At 37.6% G+C, this 23663-nt stretch overlaps 1 protein-coding gene across 2 annotated transcripts in view; it reads right to left on the reverse strand.

Annotated features, from left to right (window-relative positions):
• Positions 1-222: 222 nt before the first annotated feature.
• Positions 223-23663, reverse strand: part of LOC131980646 (epidermal retinol dehydrogenase 2-like) — a 44977-nt gene continuing 21536 nt past the window's right edge. The window contains exon 7 of one of the 2 annotated variants that reach the window (XM_059344925.1): positions 223-3390. In XM_059344925.1, the coding sequence (XP_059200908.1) occupies positions 3294-3390 (97 nt within the window). In that variant the 3' untranslated portion in view covers positions 223-3293. Of the gene's footprint in view, positions 3391-21558; positions 21962-23663 lie in introns of those variants that run through there. The other variant, XM_059344924.1, reaches the window with a different exon arrangement.

Genomic DNA, 23663 nt, shown 5'->3' on the forward strand with positions numbered 1-23663 from the left:
TATAACCGTTCAGCTGCTAAAGTGCTCTGTAGGTTCTTATCATTCATCACTGGCTGTAATTATAAACAAACAAGGTTCTATTAAGGATAAACAATGTGATTGGACTGTGAAAAGGACAAAAAACACACAAATTCACTTCAGTCATGATGCTGAACAAGAGACTCAAACAGCAATAAAGCTGGGGAAAAAATACATAATACAAATAAATAAAAATAGGAAATATTAATTTTAAATGCAAATTTAATGATCAAAAATGTCAAATAGTTCCAGGTTGTTTACACTCAAAAGTTGTGAAAAGATACAATATGTGAAATATACCTTCAGATACACATCTCTACATTTTTCCCATAAACATTCTTCTTCATCACTTCTTTATGGTTTGAGTGTTTGCATGATTAAGGCCACATGTGCAAACTCTTTATTACATTCCATTTGTTACACACACGTCAGGAGGTAAACTGACTTGTTTAATATAAAAACAATACATGACTTGATGGTAACCAGTTACAGATTACATATGAAATGTTAAATTAAAACAGAATTTGATAGATATAACATAGATAAGTACCGAGATATATGTATTATAACAGTTATAATATCACCATTGCAGACTTAGTGTTGTGTGGTTGTCAATGTGCTTAAGTGATCGGACATTAAAAGCGGAATTGATGATATATTTAGTGCAGGATGCATGACACATGCATATTACTTCATAAACTAGGACTTCAGGTTTGTGCTGAATTTTGAAAGTGTTTTCATCCACATGAAATAATTAGACCTTAACTATGAAAAACAGGCTCCCTCGCTTACACACACAATGCCATGTGAAGAGCACACTGTAATGTTATAACAAAGCTGGGAGTGTTGCTACCAAAGCAGACAGTAAACTAGTTTGACGCTTTTTAAAATGAGTGATACCTTTAGATGAGCTAAAGTAACCAGATGAATAAAGAGGTAGTAGATGTAGCTCCTTAAAGTTTTTCTTCAGATCAAACTTAAATGTTTGTTCAGACTGGTAAAGTATTTGTGCTTACTCAACTTCATCAATATAAGGAAAGTAGATGGGTCTCCACTCATTCAAACTAACTGTAGCATGCTAGCACACTGCGGGAGCATGTCTATGTTCCCCGGGTCCTATGTTCCCTTCTTTGTATGAGACTGGGGAACATAGGACCCTTTTTCCCCGCTTTTCCCAAAAAGGGTCCTATGTTCCCTGGTCTGTTACTTTTTCCAACATTACTGCCAAATTTCATGGCAAATAGGCCTACAGGCTGTTTGACGGGCATATGCAAATAGGCCTAGACAAGGAAAGATTAGGTCAGGGGTGGCAAACCTGCAGGTCTCGAGCTAACCCTAACCCTAACCCTAACCCTAAACCTAACCCCGCAATAGCGGGGAACATAGGACCCTTTTTCAGAAAAGAGTCCTATGTTCCCCGGTATGTATTGCTACAGTGGAACATAGGACCCTTTTTGGGAAAAACGAGGAACATAGGACCTTTTTTCTCAAAAGGGCTCCTATGTTCCCCACTCGGGAACATAGGGATGACCCCTACACTGCCAGCTACTGCAGTGCAGTGTTCACTTTACAACTAACGTCTCAGCAGTCAGTATTGTCTGCTGTTTATAAATTCAAAAACAATTAAGCTTTCAAACTCAACACGAGGTGAGAATCCACTTTGTGTTCAGTGTGACCTGGCAGAGTTTAAAAGAATGAGCCGAGCCTTCATGCAGGGTTCACTGCTCTTGAGTACAAGTGCTTGCTTTTTTATGTGAAATGATATAGGCCGCAAAACACTGAGCCCTAAAACCAACAGAGATGATCACTGTGGTGTTATAACATGTCATTAGTATACTATGAGTACATCATGTCCAGTAAACAGGTGGTGCTGTGGTCATGACAGCACAGAACATTATTTTGTTGATTACATATATGTTTTTGGTAACACTTAAGATTAGGGAACACATATTCAACATTAATTAGTTGTTTATTTGCATGCAAATAAGTAACATATTGACTCTTAATTAGTCATTATTAAGTAGTTATTAATGCCTTATTCTGCATGGCCTTATTATACAACCAGTAAGACATTAACTAAGAGTTTTCCCTCAATAACCTCAGAATTATTGCTTATTAGTAGTAAGTAAGGAAGTTGTTGTATATGAGTTATGATCTTAATATGCTTTACTTTGTATGGACTTTATAAGTCTCTACATAGCGGTGAATGAAACCATGGAAACAACAAAACGCCACCTTCTCCAGACCTTTGACGTGACTGGTGGCTCCTTTTGGATGATTGGATGAAGATTGGTAGATTTTAATGTCAATCATTACTCTACAAAGTGGGGGTTATTGAGGGGAAACTCTTAGTTAATGTCTTACTGGTTGTATAATAAGGCCATGCAGAATAAGGCATTAATAACTACTTAATAATGACTAATTAAGAGTCAATATGTTACTTATTTGCATGCTAATAAGCAACTAATTAATGTTGAATATGTGTTCCCTTATATAAAGTGTTACCATGTTTATAATTGCTAAAAATGAAAGCTAATGAGGCCGGCTGCAGTTAATCAGCATTAGCGTTATTTTCCTAGTCATAGACTAAAGAAAGAGTTCAGTTTTATGCAAGTTAGGTTCAGTTCCTTTGAAACTTTGAATTAAATTATTATTATTAGCATTATTTTTATTATTATTATTATTATTATTATTATTATTACAAGTGGCAACACGGATGGTCTTGCTGGGGACTTTCAGAAAACATGACATTTGACTTTGGAGCTCTGTTTCATGTGATGTATCCTGTTTGTTATGTCAGTAAAAGTCTGACTGAAGCTGCATAATAACATCCTCAGGATAAACACACAATAACACTGGCTGAATCAATTTAATGCTATTATAAGCACTAATTTTCTATAATAGTAGGATACCATTTAAATGCCACTAACAATAATGTAATTTAAAAACAAGTACATAGTGATATTAATGCTTCAAACAGTATGATACGGAATAATAGATACAGGGAGACAAACCCTGTGATTTTACCTCTCACATTTTTTAAGTTCTCACATTCATTTTTTGTGAAACGGTGCATGTGAGGTAAAATTGTGAATGTGAGAGGTATTTTTTGTGTATGAAAGTGGAGATATGATATTTCATACTTTGACATCATTTGTATCGTTATGCTAATACACTGGGAAGATTAAGATTAAAATAGGTGTTGATGGCTTTTATATTTCTATGTCTACTTCCATATCAGTCACCCTTAACTTCATATTGTCCGCTGTCTTCATTCATTCCTGCTTTTTGGAGCGTCCCTTGAATGTGTCCATGAGGTTGAAGGCTCCAAGGTACTGGCCCAGCAGAATGCCCTGCTTCATGGGGAGGATACTGTGGACACAAACACAACAAAGAAATTAATGAGTGGAGAGACAGAACTCATGAAGATGCTTCCACACAGCTGCACTACTTGTTAAAGTCAGGCACTTGGCATGCAGTCCAGCTCTGTGCCATGTAATACACACCAAGGTTATTATAGTTAACGAAAACTAACAAAATCACAAAAACCAGAGTTGAAAAAACATTTTCGTTAACTGAAATAAAAATAAAAACAAGAGTTACAAAACTAACTAAAACTAATTAAAATTATAGTGAAAATGTCCTTCGTTCTCCTCTTTGTCAACTAACTTAAACTCAAAAAAAATTTGAAAACAAAATTCACAACGAAATTAAAACTAAAACTAATAAAAAATCCAAAACTATTGAAAACAAAAATTCACAACAAAATTAAAACTAAAACTAATAAAAAATCCAAAACTATTATAACCTTGATACACACTGTATAGACAAAACACAGTCGGGTTATTTACTGAATTCAGGTTTTTCAAACAGACCCCTTGCCACACGTGTAAAAAGTCAAGCTCCTAGCCATTCAGTCTCCATTTGCAAACATTTGTGATGCAAAACGGGTCGTTCTGAAGAGCTCAGTGACTTCAAGTGTGGTATTGTGATGGGATGCTACCTCTGCAATAAGACGGTTTGGGTAATTTCATCCCTGCTGGATATTCAACGGTCAACTGTAAGTGATTTTATTAGAAAGTGGAAGCATTTAGGAACAAAAGTAACTCAGCCACGAAGCAGAAGACCACGTAAAAATCACAGAGTGGGTCAACGACTGCTAAGGATCATGGTGCGTAAATGTCACCAACGCTATGCTGATTCCATAGCTGAAGAGTTCTGAACCTCCACTGCCATTAATGTGAGTAAAAAAAACTGTGTGGTGGAAGCTTCATGGAAGGGGTTTTCATGGCCGACCTTTACATCACCAAGTCTAATGACAAGCATCGGATGGAGAGGTTTAAACTGCATCGTCACTGAAATGTGGAGCAGCGGAAGAGTTCTGTGGAGTGTTAGAATAATTTGATTATTCTACGTTGTTTAAATGATTTGATTACACTGCTTCTTTTGTCTGACTCTGTTCTCTGTCTGTGCGTGACGCAGGTCACTATCAAAGGTCAACCTTGGTACTATTAATCAGGCAATATGATTATGATACAAAGATTATGTTTGTGTGTTAATGTTGATTTAGAAACTGTGATTACATATATTTCATTTGCTTAAACTGATTAAGATTCTATAATCACAAAGATTATTATTGTCTGTTTTATATTTTTTAGACTTTAGAATCCATGTAAGACAGTGAAAACCCTTTGGCTCCTGTTACGTGGTTCAGACTTCACGAACTGAAACCCATCTGTGTGTATCAGGGACATGGAGAGTTTTGGACCTGGAGATCTCTGTATTGCACATTTTTTGACGTATTGTAATAAGCTTTTGTTAAACTGAGAACTTGGACGTCCTCCTGCTCATCATTCCCCATCAACGATCTGCGCAGAGAAAATAGGTGAGGATTTTTGGTGTTGGAGTCAGATTATTCATTTTTCAAGGATTCCTCAAGCTAATTTTCTAACAGGAGTGACGAATCACGCTTCTCTGCTTAGCATACAGATGGTAAAGTCTGGGTTTGGTAGATGCTGGGAGAATGTTACCTGTCTGACTACACTATGTCAACAGTGAGGTTTGGTGGAGGAGGGATAATGGTATTGGGGCTGTTTTTTATGGTTTGGGCTAGGCCCCTTATCTCCAGTGAAGGGCTATGTTAATGCTTTGACAGACCAAGACAAATGCTATGCTTCCAACTTTGTGGCTACAGTTTGGGGAAGGCCCTTTTCTGTTACATTTAGTCATTTAGCAGATGCTTTTATCCAAAGCGACTTACAGGAAGAATAAAAGCAAACAATCAAGGTAAAGTGCAATAACAGTTAATAGTGCATCAATAAGTGCTAGTGACAATTCTTTAAGGAGTAGAATTATCGTGTGGTGCTAGGAGAGAAGATGCTCTCTGAAGAGCTGGGTCTTCAGGAGGTTTTTAAAGGGTAGTGCCTTCCACCAACGGGGAACAAGAAATGCAAAGAGTCTGGATTGCCTTGGACCAACGGCTGTTCATTGGAAGAGCGCAACGGTCATGAGGTAGCATATGTCTGAATGAGGGAGTTCAAGTAGGTAGGAGCAGTACCAGAGACAACTTTGTAGGCCATCATTAGAGATTTGAATTTGATGCTTTGGGCTGCAACAGGTAGCCAGTGGAGCTCAATGAGCAGCGATGTGACATGTGACTTTTTTGGCTGGTTATAGACCAGCCAACATGACTGTGCCCCAAAGCACAAAACAAGCTCCATAAAGACCATAATCATGGTTTGATGAGTTCGATGTGGAAGAACTTGACTGGCCTGCACAGAGCCCTGACCTCAACCCCATGGAGCACCTCCAGGATGAACTGCAACAGAGATTGCGAGCCAGGCCTTCTGGTCCAACATCAGTGCCAGCCCTTATAAATGCTCTACAGAATGAATGGGCACAAATTCACACAGAAACACAGAAATCTTGTGAAAAGCCTTCCAAGATGAGTGGAAGCTGTAAAGGGCGGACCAACTCCATATTAAAGTTTATGTATTTGAATATAATGCCATTACACACCCTGTTGGTATAATGGTCAGGCGTCCAAATACTTTTGTCCATATAGTGTACACATGAAGGAGGCATTTGACCTTGATTTGTGCCACTTTTATCTGTTTGGTACACCCAGTGACGTAGACAATTCCTATGAAAATAGCCCATCAGCCCAGCTGTTAAAGAGACTTTTTACATTGACTGGCCGTAACAAAGTTTCAAGCACATTTGTGCAAATAATGTCTTCAATCTAAATGAATGTGTGTTCAAATCCTTTCATTCACATTTCACATTATTATATACTGTATGCTTGTTCTGTTTGGCATTATGCCTCCCACATGTTTGAATGTATGGATATACAGAGAGGAGTGACAGAAGCCACCATGTTGGTTTTACAGCGGTTTACTACATTTTCACTGAAATAATGTAAACTCGTCTTTACACAAAGTGAACATTAGAAGCTCCACGAAGTAGCATTTATTAGACTGTATTAGATTAAGGTGGACCTAATAAACCGGAGACTGAGGGGCAAATTCACAAAAAGATTGAGCGGCTTTTGCAGCAGCTGAACATATGCAAATTAGTTAAACACCAACTGTAATTCTCAAAGCGCCTGCAGAGGGGGAATTGCACTTCTAACTCGGTGCTCAGGTTCTATTTGCACATATTTAAATGAAGTTATATGCATATATTTGGTGCAAAATCAGCCTCTTTCTATGCAAATTAGCCTCATTGCAAGAAAAGGCCAATTCACAGACACTAGCAGTCTTTCCCTATAAGTCACTTTGGATAAAAGCCTCTGTTAAATGGCTCAATGTAAATGTAAATAGCCACATGTAGTTAGAGTGAAATTGTGTGTGTGTGTGTGTGTGTGTGTGTGTGTGTACGCATGTGTATCTCATTTTTTGGATGTGCAGAGAAAACATTAATAAATATTAGTTATGGAGCGATTGGCTGGTCTGACTCTGGAGATGTTAATAATAAATGAAGACCTGCTGTTGTGCTGTTGTGTGTCTCTCCCATCTCTGAAGCCACACTTATCTTTGCGGTTAAATGAGCCAAATCTGATCTATTAAAAAAAAATATCACAAGCCCAGCCCAAATACGTGTCAGACTGAAAGTTATTCAGGGCTTCACCCCTCACAACTCACACTTTAACCTCCTCAGCTTCAAAACTTTATGGATGTATTTGCACCGTGATATAATTAGCGCAATGACTTTTGTAAATTGGTCCTTATAGCAGATAGCAGTTGCGAGTGATGTGCATTTCATTGTGCTATCAGCACCCAGTGAATTGGGGGGGGGGGTCCTACACGGATTCCCTGGTTTAACAACGTCACTCGCGATACAGAGTTTAAATGTTTGGATGTCACACTCAGGAGGGGTCGATCAAATGGTGGACTTTTACCCAGGAGAACGGGGTTTGTGCCCTGTGTGAAAACAAAACTGAACTACTTCTGTTGTTTGTGAATCACGTTTGTTACGTAACTTCCATGTCTTCACTTCAACCTCTTAACTACTTCCCTTTTGGCATTAACGTACATTTATTTAATGTTTAAACTGCCTTTTATAACACCTTAGCAGGAATTTTTTCACCCTAAACCTAAGGTCAGTGGTTTTGTAGCATAAATTCATAGAAACGGCAGACTTTTTGTAAAGCGATTTGAGAGATTACAAAGTCTTGAAAAGAGCTGTATAAGTGCAGTCTACCTAGCATTAATAGTGATTCTTTCCATCCTGTCATTAGATTTATTGGTTAGAAAGGAACCATGCAAGTTGTTTCAGCACATTGAACATATGTTGTCATTAACCCTTTGATGCACAACATGGGTCTAAAGCGACCCGATAAGTATGAGTTTTTATGATCTATATCTATGCTTTAAATTATTTTCATCATTCAGTATTCCAGGTTTTCCTCAATTAGTATTAAGTAGCTTGTAATTAAGTAGTAGTTGGCTTAGCAAGCTACTTTAAGAAGTTACCTTGAAGTAGCTAACTACTTAGCGGATTTCTTGGCTAATTACACAGCTAACTAGCTTGCTAAGCTAACTACTTAGCTAACTTCTTGGCTATGTAATAATACAAAAAAAAACGTTTTTCTTCCTAAAGTTTGAGGGGCAAAATGGAAATAATGATCTGTTGTTATCAAAAACAGGATATTTTAAAAATACTGGAATATTCAATCATAAAATAAGTTGATATCAAAAGATAGAGCACAGAAACACACAGCAAGCATTAAATAAATAATGAATAACAAATTAATTTCTGGTCATTTTTGACCCATGTTGTGTCAATATGTTGTGAATCAAAGGGTTAGGTGACACATAATGATTTACAAAGCTGATTTATATGCGGGTAATATTTTACCTTTAACTTTTGAATAACATTTGATGATTTGATTTGATTAAGTTCATTATAAAAACATTTATGTTCAACTTTGGATCTGTCTTTTTGCTTTGTGCAGCGTACTGGGAGAACTGAGAAGGAATTAAAACAACAGCTTGAGAACACAATGAATAAACCAACAGCCCACTTTTATCATAAGTGCCATGTTAATGGGTTTGGATGAATGAAAGCTGTGGTGTTCAATAAATATAGGAATGTAAGTGGACGTTACAAAAGAACAATTTCCTAAGAGAGAGTAGAGTGAGGCCACACTGCTGTGCATTATCTGCGCTGTTCAACAACTACGTCAAAGAGCAGCAGCACTGTTCAGTCCTTCAACATAGTTTGAACATCTGACATAAAAACGAAAAACAACAAAGGATCCAGTTATCAGGTAAAAACAAATATCACTTCACGAGGGTGCATTTTAAAGGCATATTTACATTCAGATTACAATTTATAATTTAGCTCGTAGTAATTATTATACTTAATTGTTTTTACTTCAATGAAATAATGAAGTTATTCTGCTCAATGGAAGCAAGATATGGGGCTCATAAACAAACCTAAACAGCATCCTATTGAAAATACATACAGTGAATATTGAACAAGACCAAAACAAAAATGCCTGCAAATAGGGCTGGGCGATATGGACCAAAAGTCATGTCCGATATATTAACATTTAGATTTACATTTAGCAAATGCTTTTATCCAAAGCGACTTAAAGGAAAATAAATAAATAAATAAATAAATATATATATATATATATATATATATATATATATACATATATATATATGACCATGTTTGAATGTTGTGTTCAAGACTTACTTTTGATAAGATAATACAAGTTTGTGTTTTAACTAGAGGTAGACCGATTGTTATAAAAATTTGTATTAATCTGGGGTTTTTCCAACGTTTTAATCATACTAAGCAAATGTGATCCTGTCTGCTGTATGTAGAGGCACTGGCTTTGAGTTACATCAGACCAGTGCTTCTGCAAAAGGCTGGCAGGCTAGATAAGGTTAACTATATGTTAAGATAAAAGGAAGTACACATGACCGGGGGAATAAGACACGGGACAGACGTATTTCTGCTGACCATACCTTTGACTTTGGGGAGCTGAGAATAACACCATCTGTGTCAGACAGGTCAGCTAGACGTTGGAAACCTCCCACTATAGGAGGCATATAAGCCAACAGTTTTGACTATCATATTGAGCCTTTTCCTCTGTAACCTTACTCGCTGTGTTGCATGATTTAAACGCTCCTCTTGTACAAGACTTTAATTAAATTCAACTTAAACTTTGATACTTTGAATCCAATTGTCTTTATTGAAGGGTCACTCTAAAAAATTCTTATAACACCGATATATTGACCGGCCGATATATCGAGCCGATATATCGGGCCGATATTTGCGTTTTTTACTTGTATCGGCATCGGCTGATACGTGCGTGCGTTCGCCGATCATTTAGCCCATGTCACTGAGCCAACAGCAGGCAAGGCTCGGTGCAACATCTGCCATTCTCTGGTGAGCTGCTGCTGATACCGGAAAAAAGAAAAACACATCAAATATGTGGATCATCTGAGGCGCCACCACCTCGAGGCCTAGAACAACATACACATTGTTTGATATCCAACTGGTAATATGTTTTGTTTATTTTGTTAATAAATGTTGTTGTATTGTTAAATTGTTTCTTTTTTTGTTTAAATTGAGACTTGTGTAACATTTGTTATCATTGTGTCATTTTTATCATGTAAATGGAGGGAGAAAAGGCTTCAAGAATCGGCCCAAAAAAATCGGCAGCACATATCGGGGATCAGTTAAAGCTGATGTCAAAATAATCTGTATCGTAACATAACAGTTATTTGTGCCTCTGACGGGCCCTTTTACTAGTAGAGATGGCCCAAACCTGTGAGTACTGTAGTTTAGAGCCAAGTCACACACTGAAAGAACCCAAACACTTTTATATAATAAAGGAGAAGGCGTTGAGGAAATTATTGAAAAAAAGTAGGTAACTAGTAGCTCCTGTCATTTCACAGTTGTATAGAGAACACTTTAGGGGAAATGCTTGATTCAAGCTTTTTTTTTTTTACCTTGACCCAAACACTAAAATTCCAGTAGGCTTCTGCATTCTGTGACTGTGGAAGAATTCCACATTTAATAGTAGATAAACATTGTTCGTGTCAACAATAAGATTGAAGCTCTGAATGGAACGACATATTTGTGCAAATGGAAGGAGGCTTTGTCTGCATCTCTTCTTAAATGAGCCTGTTAGCGGCTTTTGGATGACTAACAATCATCTGACTAACAACGACTGTCTTCAAAAGGGGAGCAGATAATACATTATTAAAATCTTCAATACAATGGCTTTTATGTAAAATGAACAGAGGTGACAGGCGAGGCACTATCTCTAATTGTGTGAGCTGTGTTCCAGAGACAAACAGCTTTCTAATAGAGAATAATGGCTCTGTCCTCAGACAAATGGACCAGACACAGAAAAGGAACAAGGACAGAAGACGTCTCCAGAATGCTCTCTTATCAAAAAGAACTCCGCTGAAGCACCAAGGGGATCAAAGATATACCACGTTTTAACCATTTTGGGTCAAGTGCCCTCCTTGTGCTGGAGCCAATGCAGTCTGCTCTGTTGCTATATGAAAGATGTAGTTGCGGCGACAAAGCCTTCTTAATTTATACTGACCGTCAGCTAATGATGTGTCTGTTGAGATAAAAACTACAATATGTTTACACCGTCCCAAAACTATGTCATGAAAGCTGATTCAACACAAAACAGACAAAAAGCCTTTCACACTACAATATCTGCTGAGTGCCAACTGGTGCAGGAGTATGTGGAAATATTGAAGCAACATCTCAAGACATCAGCCAGGAAGTTAAAGCTTGGGTGCAAATGGGTCTTTCAAATGGACAATGACCCGAAGCAGACTGCCAGATTAGTTACAAAGTGGCAACAAAGTGAATGTTTTCGAGTGGCCGTCACAAAGCCCTGATCTAAATCCCATCGAAAATTTGTGGGCAGAGCTGAAAAGGCATGTGAGAGCAAGGCTGCCTACAAACCTGATTCAGGTCCACAAGTTCTGTCAGGAGGAATGGGCCAAAGCTCAAGCAAACTATTGTGAGAAGCTTGTGGAAGGATATCCAAAATGTTTGACTCAAGTACACTTGTGACTCTGAAGAAAGTAATAAAAAATGATCTTGAAAATTGCCTCTCTCATTATTCTGGCATTTGCAAAAGTGACCAAAAACAGGAAAAGTGTAGTCTAATTTAAGGTCATATATATATATATATATATATAGTCATATTGATAATAACCAAAATCATTAGCCGTGTTTTGTCTAGGGGGAAAAGTGGCCACCAGGAAAGTCTCAGGCCACTCCCTCTCAAAAGTCCGCTCACTCTGCTTGTTTCGACTACAAGTTAGCCCCCAGAGGGATTTAGAGACTGCATATATGAAATATGGTTTTCGCTGTCGCTAACTGTGCACAACGTCAGCAGCTGAAAGCAGCATGGCTAATTATGCACAGTGTCTCCGCTGATCATAAACATAGTGATTGTGAATTAACGGCATCATGTCCGGTGCTTGCTGTAAATAAACAGAGATCGCTAAATGAACACCTCCTGCAGCAGCAGCACATACACACTGTACTGCTACAGAGCTAACTGTAGCTAACTGCTGCTAACGGCGGCTCTTCTTAACAAGCCGGCCTCCAGCTCGTTAGCAACTCCTTAAGAAGAGTAAGAAGGAGTTGCTTTCTTAAAAAATAGTTGCTAAGGGGGTCTGGAAAAATCACTAAATTTAACAACAAACTCGCTAAGTTTGGAACACTGCTTCGTTGGCTTTTTTAAATGGCGTGTGTTGTTGTCGTGTAGAGTACTACGTCACATCCTGCTTAGAGATCTATCCAATCAGTAACCAGGCTGTTTTCAGGGGAGAAAAAAGACCCTGCTCTTCTACAGGGACGAAAAAAGTCCCAACAAAAGCCGTCTCCGGACTTCTCATATTCAAATTAGGGCCGTTTCGGCAAGTGAGACCCGCCTCATTCCAGGTATTGCCCGGTAGTGGAAACAGCCCTATTATCAAGAAAACCATGGAAAATGGCTGGATATCAGCTCTTAAATTAAACTCTAAGCTATTTTTGTTGTTATCATTATAGTTGTCCAAACAAATGTACCTTTATATGTACCAGGCATTAAATGAACAAGAAATTGAAGAAAACAAGGGTGGTCTAATCATTTTTTCTGTTTATGAAAAATATACATTACTACTGAGTGGGTGGAGAGAGACACTTTGGGAGGTGGGAGCATTGGTGCTCCTGGGTTGCTGCTTTCAGTAGGGAAGCTGGTACTTCACCATGGCAGAAAAGAAGGAGACTTATCAATTAACTGATCTTGATGTGTATAAACAGTAAAGTAGGCCTTTAAGTGACAATACATACACTAACTAATCTAAATCCACCAGACTCATGTGATGGACAGATTTTTAACTGCATTGACAGTGTATGGTCAAAAGCTCAGATCACTGATAGGCTGATTTAACAAAAGTGACATTTCTGGACCAGATTTGGCAGTAACATCAATTAAATTTATCTAGCGTAAAATACATATTTTTATGCATACAGCTGCACATAAAACAGCAATTAAAATCACACCATTGCAGATAGTTTGAACTTGTAACTGATGTGTTTAACATCAGCTAAAAACCAGATCTGACATTATTATGTTTAATAAGTTGAATCAGGCCATATACTTGTGCCAACTGCCATAAAGGCACACAGAGGCTCCATAAAACTCAGTGTTTGATGGCTGTAGAAAGGAAGCTTGAGCCAGTTTCGTTTTACTGAAGGTCATAAACACTCAGTAAAAACAGAGCAGCGAGCTGATTTACCTTTAAGATCATGTCTGTTGTTTCTGCTGGGTGTTTTTTTTCTACTTTGTATTCAGTCAAGCTCTGCATTAGGAGACATTTGAAAAGGATCACCTTAGATATGCTCTGGGAGTGCAGAATGTTTGTTTCTACAACCATGAATCTCCCCATGTACTTTTTTATCCATACCCTATTTTATTGATCAATTCATCAACTCTGTCAATGTGGGAAAAACACACGGAAAGAGTATTTATATTTGTTCTTCCGGCACCAAGGTAACAGTTTCAGAGCACTGACATGATGAGCTGCTGTCAGAGCTGCCAGCATCTGACTGATACTGGCTGGACTGTCAAGATATTCAGAATTACTGTTTCAATAGATTAATAGAATAAAAGTATTTGTTGCATGGAAATATAAGACGCAGACAAATGAGCTCAGCAAGATGATTTTGAAATGTTACCAAAAGTAATCCTAAGGATTTAGATTATGTTTCCTAATTGGAGTTATTTTATGGAATGTTACAATTTAAATTATAGGACATGTATTCAATAATCTGCAGTGGAATATGACTTTCCCTACGCATAAGGGTGTCTATAATATTTCACCTTACTGTTGCAGCACTAGCATATTGTATGAGTCTATATAATGAAGAGAAGTCATGATGTTGTTAAAGGGGCAGTGCTTCAGTCTTCTACATCAAACAGTTTCTAGCTGTTGACGAGTTTGAAAGCATATCTGAAAAAGAGTTGTATAAATAGGTTTAGCGTCTCCAGAGGGAGCTATGTGAAATGTGATAAACTGTCTTCACCTAAACTGTCACTTGAGTCAGTGTCAATTGGGTCTGCTAACAAGTTTGAGGATAAAAACTTCTGCAAATGTGGAGTTAGAAAGAAGTGACTTATCAGACCTCTGTAACCCACTGAGGCACCAGAATACATTAGCTGCTTCAAGCATGACAGTTGACATTGTGGGAAATAGAGGCGGAAGAAAATGCATGAAATGAAAAGATGATATATGGTTCAGCTGCATGGATTATCACCTTTTTGGTCCATCATGAGTCCGACAGTGTTATAGGAACTCTATGTTGAAATCATGCAAAAAAGAACCAGCAGGCGGCTGTGGCTCAGTTAGTAGAGTGGGCTGTCCACAGATCGGAGGGTTGGTGGTTCAATCCCTGACCATGGCAGCCTACATGTCGAAGTATCCTTGAGGAAGATACTGAACCCCAAATTGCTCCTAATGCTGCGTTCATTGATGTGAGAATGAATTCCAAATGGTGGCAGATGGCACTGTTTAGGGTAGCCTCTGCCACCAATATGAATGTGTGTGAATGGGTGAATGAGCGCAGTTTGTAATGTAAAGGGCTTTAAGTGGTCGCAAACACAAAAGCGCTATGTAAGTGCAGGTCCATTTACCTGTGAATCACTTCAGAGTAGTAGATTCTTTCTTTCTTTCTTTCAGTAAATTTCTGGCAGTAAATGTCATACAGTCCTGAACAGTATTTTTTGTTCAGGAACCATAACAAAACTGAGTGTAGAGATTGTTGTGGACTGGTGTATTTTTGACACCCAAGACTGAATTACCAGTCAGGCAAAACCCTTTCTACCACCTTCAGTGGTCCCGGGTTCACTGGGACTACTTTCTGTCCCGTTAACACAGCGTAGATAAACTATTATGTGATTAATAATGTACACAAATCAGTTCATTCTTAGACACAAATGCAGAGTCTCTTATTCACACAAGTTATGGATGCTTCCATGAACATTACAGCCATTGACACCACCCCAAATCCATATCAACTCAAGCTTCCAGTCCTGTCTGTTTTCACTAGCCCCTTTCAGACTGCTGTTCCAAGCTGCATTATTTACACCTCTGTGACGTAATGGGGGGACTGAGGGATCTCGGCTCTGTACTGCCTATGAAGGTAGACTGTTTGAGATGGGATCAATGTGAACTGGCGGAGCCAGCAAGACGGAAAATATGGGACGTATGTTATTTGTGCGACCAACACCCAGGAAATAAGAAATGAAAGTGAATGAAAAGTGGAGCGTATTCTCAGAAACAGCCTCTCAGTCCAACAGTAACTCAGTGCGTTTACATGTACAGTTTAGTCGAGCTATGCTTAAAAATCGATAATGGTGTCTAATAGGACTTCTGTCCTTGTCCTAGTTTACTTGCAACTGAGAAAATCAAATAACTGACAGGAACGTGTCCTCCTCCTCAACACTGGGTGGTGATATGCGTCGTTTACGCGGGCTAATGCGACCATAGAGATCTATGAATGTGAGCGGCTTTCTTGGATGTTACTGTTCCGGGGTCATACGCCAGCGCGGGGGTGGAGCATGGGAGTATGAGCACATGCGTTGTCTTGTCATACATGCCGGCAAAAATCCTATTCCAATCACATTATCTGGGTGTCCTAATCGGAGTTGGAGAACTCCAACATTAGTCGGACGAATACGTTTACATGCACTTCAGTTGTCCAGTTATAGTCAGATTAAGGCAATACTTGTTTTTTTTCTAGTGTCATGTAAACATACTGACTGAATCATGTTCAGCAAAATGCAGGACAACTTTGCTATGTAGAGTATGTAGAATCTAGTACTATAGGGTGCAACTGCACGACGACAGTTCTTCCAACATCATTGTTTTGAATGCACTCACTGCTGCACTCGCTTAGTGTACATGTAGCGCCACTGCTCTGTTACACCGAACTATCATTTCCTCACACTTTGTTCCGGATTGCAAAGTGAATGTACGCAAATATTACGCTGTTGCAGATTCAGTATGAATGGTGAAATGACGGCAGAGCTTGTTACAGCACTTTTGCAAAAACGCAGTATATAAAGGGTTACTGATTACCACTACCACATTATATTAAATCTACTGTTCTGCAGCAGTCAGCTTCTGCCTTTGACATCAACCATTCATGCGTCATCCTATCTGTTACCTCATATAGCAGGTTTTCATAGGTGCCTTAATTGGGCTGCAATTTATATTTCGCTCTGCAGTTTTGTGATTCATAGAAACTAGGTAGCTTTTCATTTCCTGTAATTGTCTCCTTTTTTAGGCCCCTGCCTAAAATAGAGGGTTAAGAGGTTGTACAAAGAAATTAACCTGAACTCTTAATGAAAGAACTCTTACCTGAAATCGTAATGAGGTAAACAAAAATTGGACTAAAGGAAAATGCTTTTAGAAGTGAAGTGAGTATTGAAAGAGGCCTGTGGTGGTGTGACACAGCCCAGTGAATCAGTGCATATTGATGAAGTCAAAGAAAAGGTCCAGTTGAGATGGCTGCCTACACACATGTGTCATCTGTGCTCCTGGCTCTTTGAAAGCATTATGTAGGATTTATTTGTTGTAGTTATGCTTGACAATATGAATCCATGTCAGTGGACTCAATCAGAGACTAGATAGAGACACTTTATGATTGTTAGTATGCTTTTCTGAAGTCATTCTCCACAGCATGCATTGGTAAACTCAGCACACTTGATACTTATGGTATGTGTGTATTTTGAGGAACAGACTTTGTGTCTCTACTGTACATCTGAGTAAAATATTGATATGCTGACAACACACTGACCATACAGTCTGACCATATTAGCTGTGGCCAGTCTGACCAGTTTGACTACACCTGACACATATATGTTTCATCTGTGTAATACTTTGACAATGTATGTACACTATTGAAGAACCTGCAAATGTCCAAGAATAGCTGGCACCGTGCCATGACATGTATATAAGTGTCCAGTCTCTGTCACAATTAATTTCATATTCCTCTATAATAAACCACTAAAAGCATACTATCAATGATGGTCTCAGAAGCCTGTTAATACCAAAGAACTGAGGGAAGGCCTTTATATATTTAATAAGAGAAATGGTTAATTTCTCACTAATGGTGGCATGTCTTTAAAAGCCCCAAAGAAGAGGCTTTTAATGTCTAAATCCTGCAGAAAATGTTGAATTTCATTCATGGTAGCTTGACAGTGTCAGAGTTGAGCACCTGACATGACTGTATTGATGGAGTCAGCAGTGGAACAGGGCATTAGAACAGGTATACATTGAAGGAGATTGCAGTTTGCAGAAAGTGGAAACAGGTAAAAATGGAAAATGAAAGGACCCTGCTTACGGGCGGCTGTGGCTCAGTTGGTAGAGCGTATTGCCCCCCAACCAAAGGGTTGGTGGTTCAATCCCTGACCATGGCAGCCAACATGTCAAAGTATCCTTGAGCTGGACTGAAGCCCATATTGCTCCTGATGCTGTGTTCATTGGTGTGTGAATGAATTCCCAATGGTGGCAGGTGGCACCGTTTAGGGTAGTCTCTGCCACCAGTATGTGTGTGTGAATGGGTGATTTTATCTGACAACTTGAATGCATTACTTGCATTTTTGATTTGACATACAGTATCATGCTCCTCATATGAAGCTTACTAACTAACTAAACCAAGATGTCAATGTTTTGCACCAAATGAAGCCAGCGCTCTCACGGGATGATGGGATGTTCATCAAAGATGAAATACAAATAAACTTTATTCTGAATGAAAATATATCAGCAGATTTAAGCCGGGGCACTTTGCTTCAGGGAATGCCACTGAAATTATTAATCCTATTTGGTGTCAATTTTGCTTTCATGTGAGTCAGACATAATTCATGTTGGGAGATGCAAGGGGTCACTGTGGAGGTTTCAGTGGATCAGTTAGAGGTTCAGTGCCTTATTCAACTCAACTGTAGTGGGCAGCAGCAACAGACAGAGAGTGACTCATTTACTCTTTCTGTAGAGATTTCAGAAGGCTGTTAACACTTTGATGCACAACATGGTCAAAAGTGACCCGATTTAGTTTTTATTTTCTATATTTTTGCAATAAATTAATCTCATAATTCAGTGTTGTAGGTTTTGCTCAAATAACTTGTTTGTGATCGTCATACATCCTAATTTTTTGTTTACATTTCTTACTTTTTGAATAAAAACACTTTTTTTTATCACTACACAAGGTCATGTTTGACCCATGTTGTGCATTAGAAGGTGTTTATAAGTTGTCACCAATTCACCAATCACTAATTTAAAACCTGACAAAGAAGACACAAATATGATATATCATATTTTGTTAAATTAGTGTTTTTCCAATGGAAATTATTATTTGGTGGCTCTAATAAGTCATAAATGTTAAAATATGTGATTTTCCAATGTAATCTGGTGGTTCAAACATCTCTTTTAAAGTTAAACCTTAAAAATAAGACCAACATAGTTACACATATACTGAAATTGTTAATTTAGTATATCACTTTTTGTTTCACTACGCTTCTAATGCACAAGGTCATTTTTGACCCATGTGTGTTAACTTGATGTAATAATACAAAAACTATTTTTCTTCATAAATATGAAAGGAAAAATGGATATAATGATCTGTTGTAATAATAAAAAAAAGATATTCAAACACACAGCCAGCATGAAATAACATGGGAAATGAATGCGGGTCATTTTGTGCATTAGAAGGTGTTTATATGTTGTGCATCAAAGGGTTAAAGAAGCCAGTGGGCCCTCAGTTACATCATATCCTCAGCTCAATGTCACTAACTGAAGTCAGAATCACTACAAGTCAAAGTGCATCGAGTAGTCAGTTCCAACTACTGAAATGTTGAACACAGCTACAGCTCCGTCGTAAAAAACAGTTTTTACCAGTTAAGGATTTTATCAAAAGTAAAAGGCTACCTGCCACGCAGAGATCTGGAGAATGTAATCCATGCTTTTATTAATACGAGATTGGATTACTGTAATTCACTGTATGTTGGCCTGGACCACTCACTTTTGCAACCTGCAGCTGGTACAACATGCCTGTCTCCTTACTGGCACAGGCAAACATGACCACATATCACTGTCCTGTAGGTAACTTTACATTACCTAAAGCAAGATCTTACACCATCATGCGCACGTTTCTGTATAGAGGTATGAAAGAATGGAATTCACTATAAAACTCACCACTAACATAAAGCAATTCAAAATATTAATAAAACAGTATTTATCAAAATAAGAAAACATGGTATATTTATATGTATGTAGTATATTTCTATAGATATATATGTATTATAATGTATATGCTGCAGAACGAATGTATATACAATATATGTATCATGTGTTAGTAGATTTTGTAATGATGTATACATATATATGTAGAAATGTGTGTAATATGGATTAATATGTGAATATTTTTTTGTTTTGTTGTTTTTAATTTTTAGAATGTTTATGTTTTGCATTTTCAACTGTATATTTGATACTGTTGGACCCCAGGAAGAATAGCTGAGGCTTTGCTGCAGCTAATGGGGATCTCAATAATAAACTAAACCGTCCTAGCTTCGCTGCACTGGTTCCAGGTTGCTTTTAGAATAGATTTTAAAATGTTATTGTTTGTTTTAAAGCTTTTAATGGCCTAGCCCCCCAGTGTGACCGAGCTCCTTCAAATCCACGCCCCTGCCGGAACACTGAGATCCTCCAATCAGCTGCTACTGGCCGCCCCTAAAACCAGACTCAAAACCAAAGGGGGCCGTGCCTTTGTGGCTCTGGAAGAACCTGCCCTGGAACATCCCATCTGCAGGATCTTTTAAGGTTTTTAAATCCTCCCTAAAAACACACTTTTTCTCCCTGGCTTTTAACCCATTTCAGCCGGGGAACCGGGGTGCTGTTGCGTTATTCTCCCATAAAAGCCGGGAACGCGGATACGTCATTTTGTAGTATTTGTAGTTTTTTTCCACCTATTTTGTCTCTTGGCCAATGAAATGCATCAGAATACATGTGGGAGTGTCCCAATGTAACATGTTGATTTTTAAAAAAACTTTATTGAAGGTTTGGACAAATAAACTCAACTTCTCATGAAAGCCACATGTATAAGCTCTCAAATACTTTTTGAATTTCATTTCTATCTGCTACAGAGGCTGAAAAATCTATTATTTAGTAGGAAGCGTTGACACTTCTGTTGAATTTCCAGAAAAACTTCAGGTTTAAGGGGTTATTTTAAAATCGCCCAGAGGTTTTACAGGCATTTTTTCTAGGCGTTTTAGGACTAAATGGGTTAATCAAGTTTAAGCGAACTTCTGGCAAATTGTATTCAAATTTGAATGTATTTTATTCTATTTTATTTTTATTCTATTGTATTGCATTGTGTTTATGTATTTTAGTTTTTACCTCATTTCCTTCAACTGTGATATCTGTACAGCACTTTGGTCAACCCCGGTTGTTTTAAATGTGCTTTATAAATAAAGTTTGAGTTGAGTTGAGAAAGCCTTAGTGATAGTAGTGTCGACTTGGGCTTTATTATAAACACTCATCATTTAAATTCATGACAAAATACACAATCTTTATTCAACACATCCCATATCTGCATTTTTAGGGACAATTGACCAACACGGCACAACATTTTAGTCATTCAAATCATTACTAACTGCAAGTTATTTAATTGATACTGGATATTTAAAAAAAATATAACATTATTCAATTGACCCCATGATACCAAATCAAACCTACACGCTTCTGTCAAACCAGGGAAGTTGTCTGCAGAGTCATAATGACAGCTGATCTGAACATCAGGAAGCTGCTGAGCATAAGTAAACAATCCACTCCCTTCAGCTGTTTGCAGTTCATCTACAAAAGTCTCTGTCTCTGTAACGTCATCAATAGACAAGCAGTTCAAACAGGTTTGAGTTGTGTCTCAGGGTAAGAGTGACAGTTGTTTATGTCACAAATGTCTCTACACTGTCTCTGCACAATAACAGAACAATAATCCTAAAAAGCCACAGAGTATCAGTTCTCCACAGCTGATGCAGATAACAGTATGGGCTGAAATATGTGCCACCAGAAACTGAATTTGATTTATATATATATGAATTTGAATTGCTTAACTTGAATAATTGCATTAAAAAACTCAATTTGAATCAGATAATTTGAATTTGTATTGTATAATTTGAATCATTGCATTGAAAAACTGAATCAGAATTGTAATTTGAAATTGAATGTATTAGTTTGGAACTGAACATTCAGTTTTCTCATTTCAAATCCAGTTTGCAAAATTCAATTTCAATTTTCTGCGGTAGTTGAGGCAGAGCAATCGAGCGCAGATACATAGAGTGCTTCTTCGGCCAATCAGCACCTGCATTTTCAGCGCTCGATTGCTCTGCCTCACCTACCCGGATGTTTGGCGCAGAAAATTTAATTTGAATTGTAAGAACTGAAATTGGATTGTGAGAACTGAATGTTCAGTTCCAAACTAATACATTTCAGATTCAGTTTTTCAATGCATTGATTCAAATTGAACAATACAAATTCAAATTATGTGATTCAATATCAGTTTTTTAATGCAATTACTCAAGTTAAGCAATTCAAATTATACTCATACACAAGTCCAAAGTGTGTGTCCATAGACTATGTGTATTTGATCTTTTATCTCTACTTGTTGCATTATTAGGTTTATTCATCCATCTGTTGTGGAGATTTAAACTACACATATATGCACACAATTCAGACCACCTTTTCCCATAACCCCACTGTAGCTCTGGTGCTTTAATAACAATTCTATGTATAAACTGTTGAATGTGTGCTAGTGGTATTTGTAGTGCAGACTGGAGTTAGTGAGGCAGTCTGCTTGGTTTGTCAGTCCCAGGTAAAAGCCGAGGAGGGAGAAGAGCTTCCACTGCAGGACACTGAAGAGGATGATGGAGGAGGGGGAGGGGGGTAGAAAACACTCAGCTGACTTTGTGTATTCAGCATTGTAATTCATCAATCAGGCAATATCACACGAAAGCTGGTGTTGCTGTACTGAATCTTTCACCACTGTAATTTGGTTGTTGAATATAATCATCAGATCACTGGTGGTCTCTGTATCAGCACTCAGGGAATGTTGCTTGTCCAATCAAATGACTTGAGCAGAAATAACTGTTGTATAAAAGACACTATGTGTGTCAAAATTAATTAATTAATTGTCTGGTTTCTTTGTCTCTCATATCTTTTCACTTCATGATTAACAAACTTTTATGGTGATCTTTTCCAAATGTTCTGCACTGTTGGAACTTGGAACTCAGAATCCTTAAGCCAACTGCACTAAAATGCACTGTACATGACAGTAGGGCTGGGCGATATATTGATAAAAAAGATATATCGATATATTTTTAAATGTGATATGGAATTAGACTATGTCGCATATAGTTAAAAATATAAAATATAAAAATATTTTAAAAAAAATAAAAATATATAAATGCTGCCTTTACTAAGGTTTGTCATATTTAGTTCTTTTGCAATGCTCATTATTCTATTCTCATATAAATATATTTATTTCAGAAAAAGATTGGCCTATTTTATTACATAGGCTATTTTTATTTAAGATATTTCTTTTATTTAAATGTGCACTTTATGGGCCTGTTGTTATACAGCATTTATGTTCACCTAAAAATGGTTTCAATAAAACTACTTGTGATATGTCATATTTGACTTTGACTGAACATTTGCTCTCACTTTGCGATAAAAATATTGGGATATATATAATATATGGATTTTCAACCTAAATATATCAGGATATGACTTTTGGTCCATATCGCCCAGCCCTACAATAACCTTATTGGGGCTGAGATGGATCAGACAAAGGAAATAAAGGCAACATTTATTGCCACCTCTTTGAATCTGGTACCCAACAAATACCCCATGACAAAACAAACTAAAAATAACACTAAAACTAATAAAAACTAAACTAAAACGAAGCATTTTCCCAAAAATAAAAACTCATTAAAACTAGCAAACTCACTCTAAAAACGAATTAAAACTTACTGAATTTGAAAACAAAAAATCACAACGAAATTAAAACTAAAACTAATGAAAAATCCAAAACGATTATAACCTTGCTGAGTACTTAAGTGACCCTCAAGCTTTACTTGCACTGTATCAGGTGACTTTGCCTAATACTTAGGTTTCCCTAACACTTTTGTTTCTTTTAACACTGAACATTACAGTGTCACCTCTCAGTGAGTGACATTACTGTGAGCTTCTCATGCAGCTTTGCACTAAACACAGGAATCTATAGTTCACAAATGCGGTCATACAAGGATGGTTCCCATTTAGCAGTAGAGACAGGTCTAACAAACACAATTTCATAACTTGTCAAGAGGACCAATCTCAAACACTGTGACAGGATACACAAAAAATGCACATGCTGATAACAAACAGGAGCTCATCTACACAGGTGGGTTGTGTAGATGATTCATGGCCCAGAGGTAAAGGCTGAAACCTGCACCTCTTTGAACCCTCTCTATACAATGTGTACATCATGAGCAGTAAAACAGATTTCATGACCAGGGCTGCCATTACATTACAAGATTAACTATGGCCATTGCACGAAAACACAAAACCTGGACT

Source organism: Centropristis striata, chromosome 11, assembly GCF_030273125.1.
Source record: "Centropristis striata isolate RG_2023a ecotype Rhode Island chromosome 11, C.striata_1.0, whole genome shotgun sequence".
Classification (NCBI taxonomy): Eukaryota; Metazoa; Chordata; class Actinopteri; order Perciformes; family Serranidae; genus Centropristis; species Centropristis striata.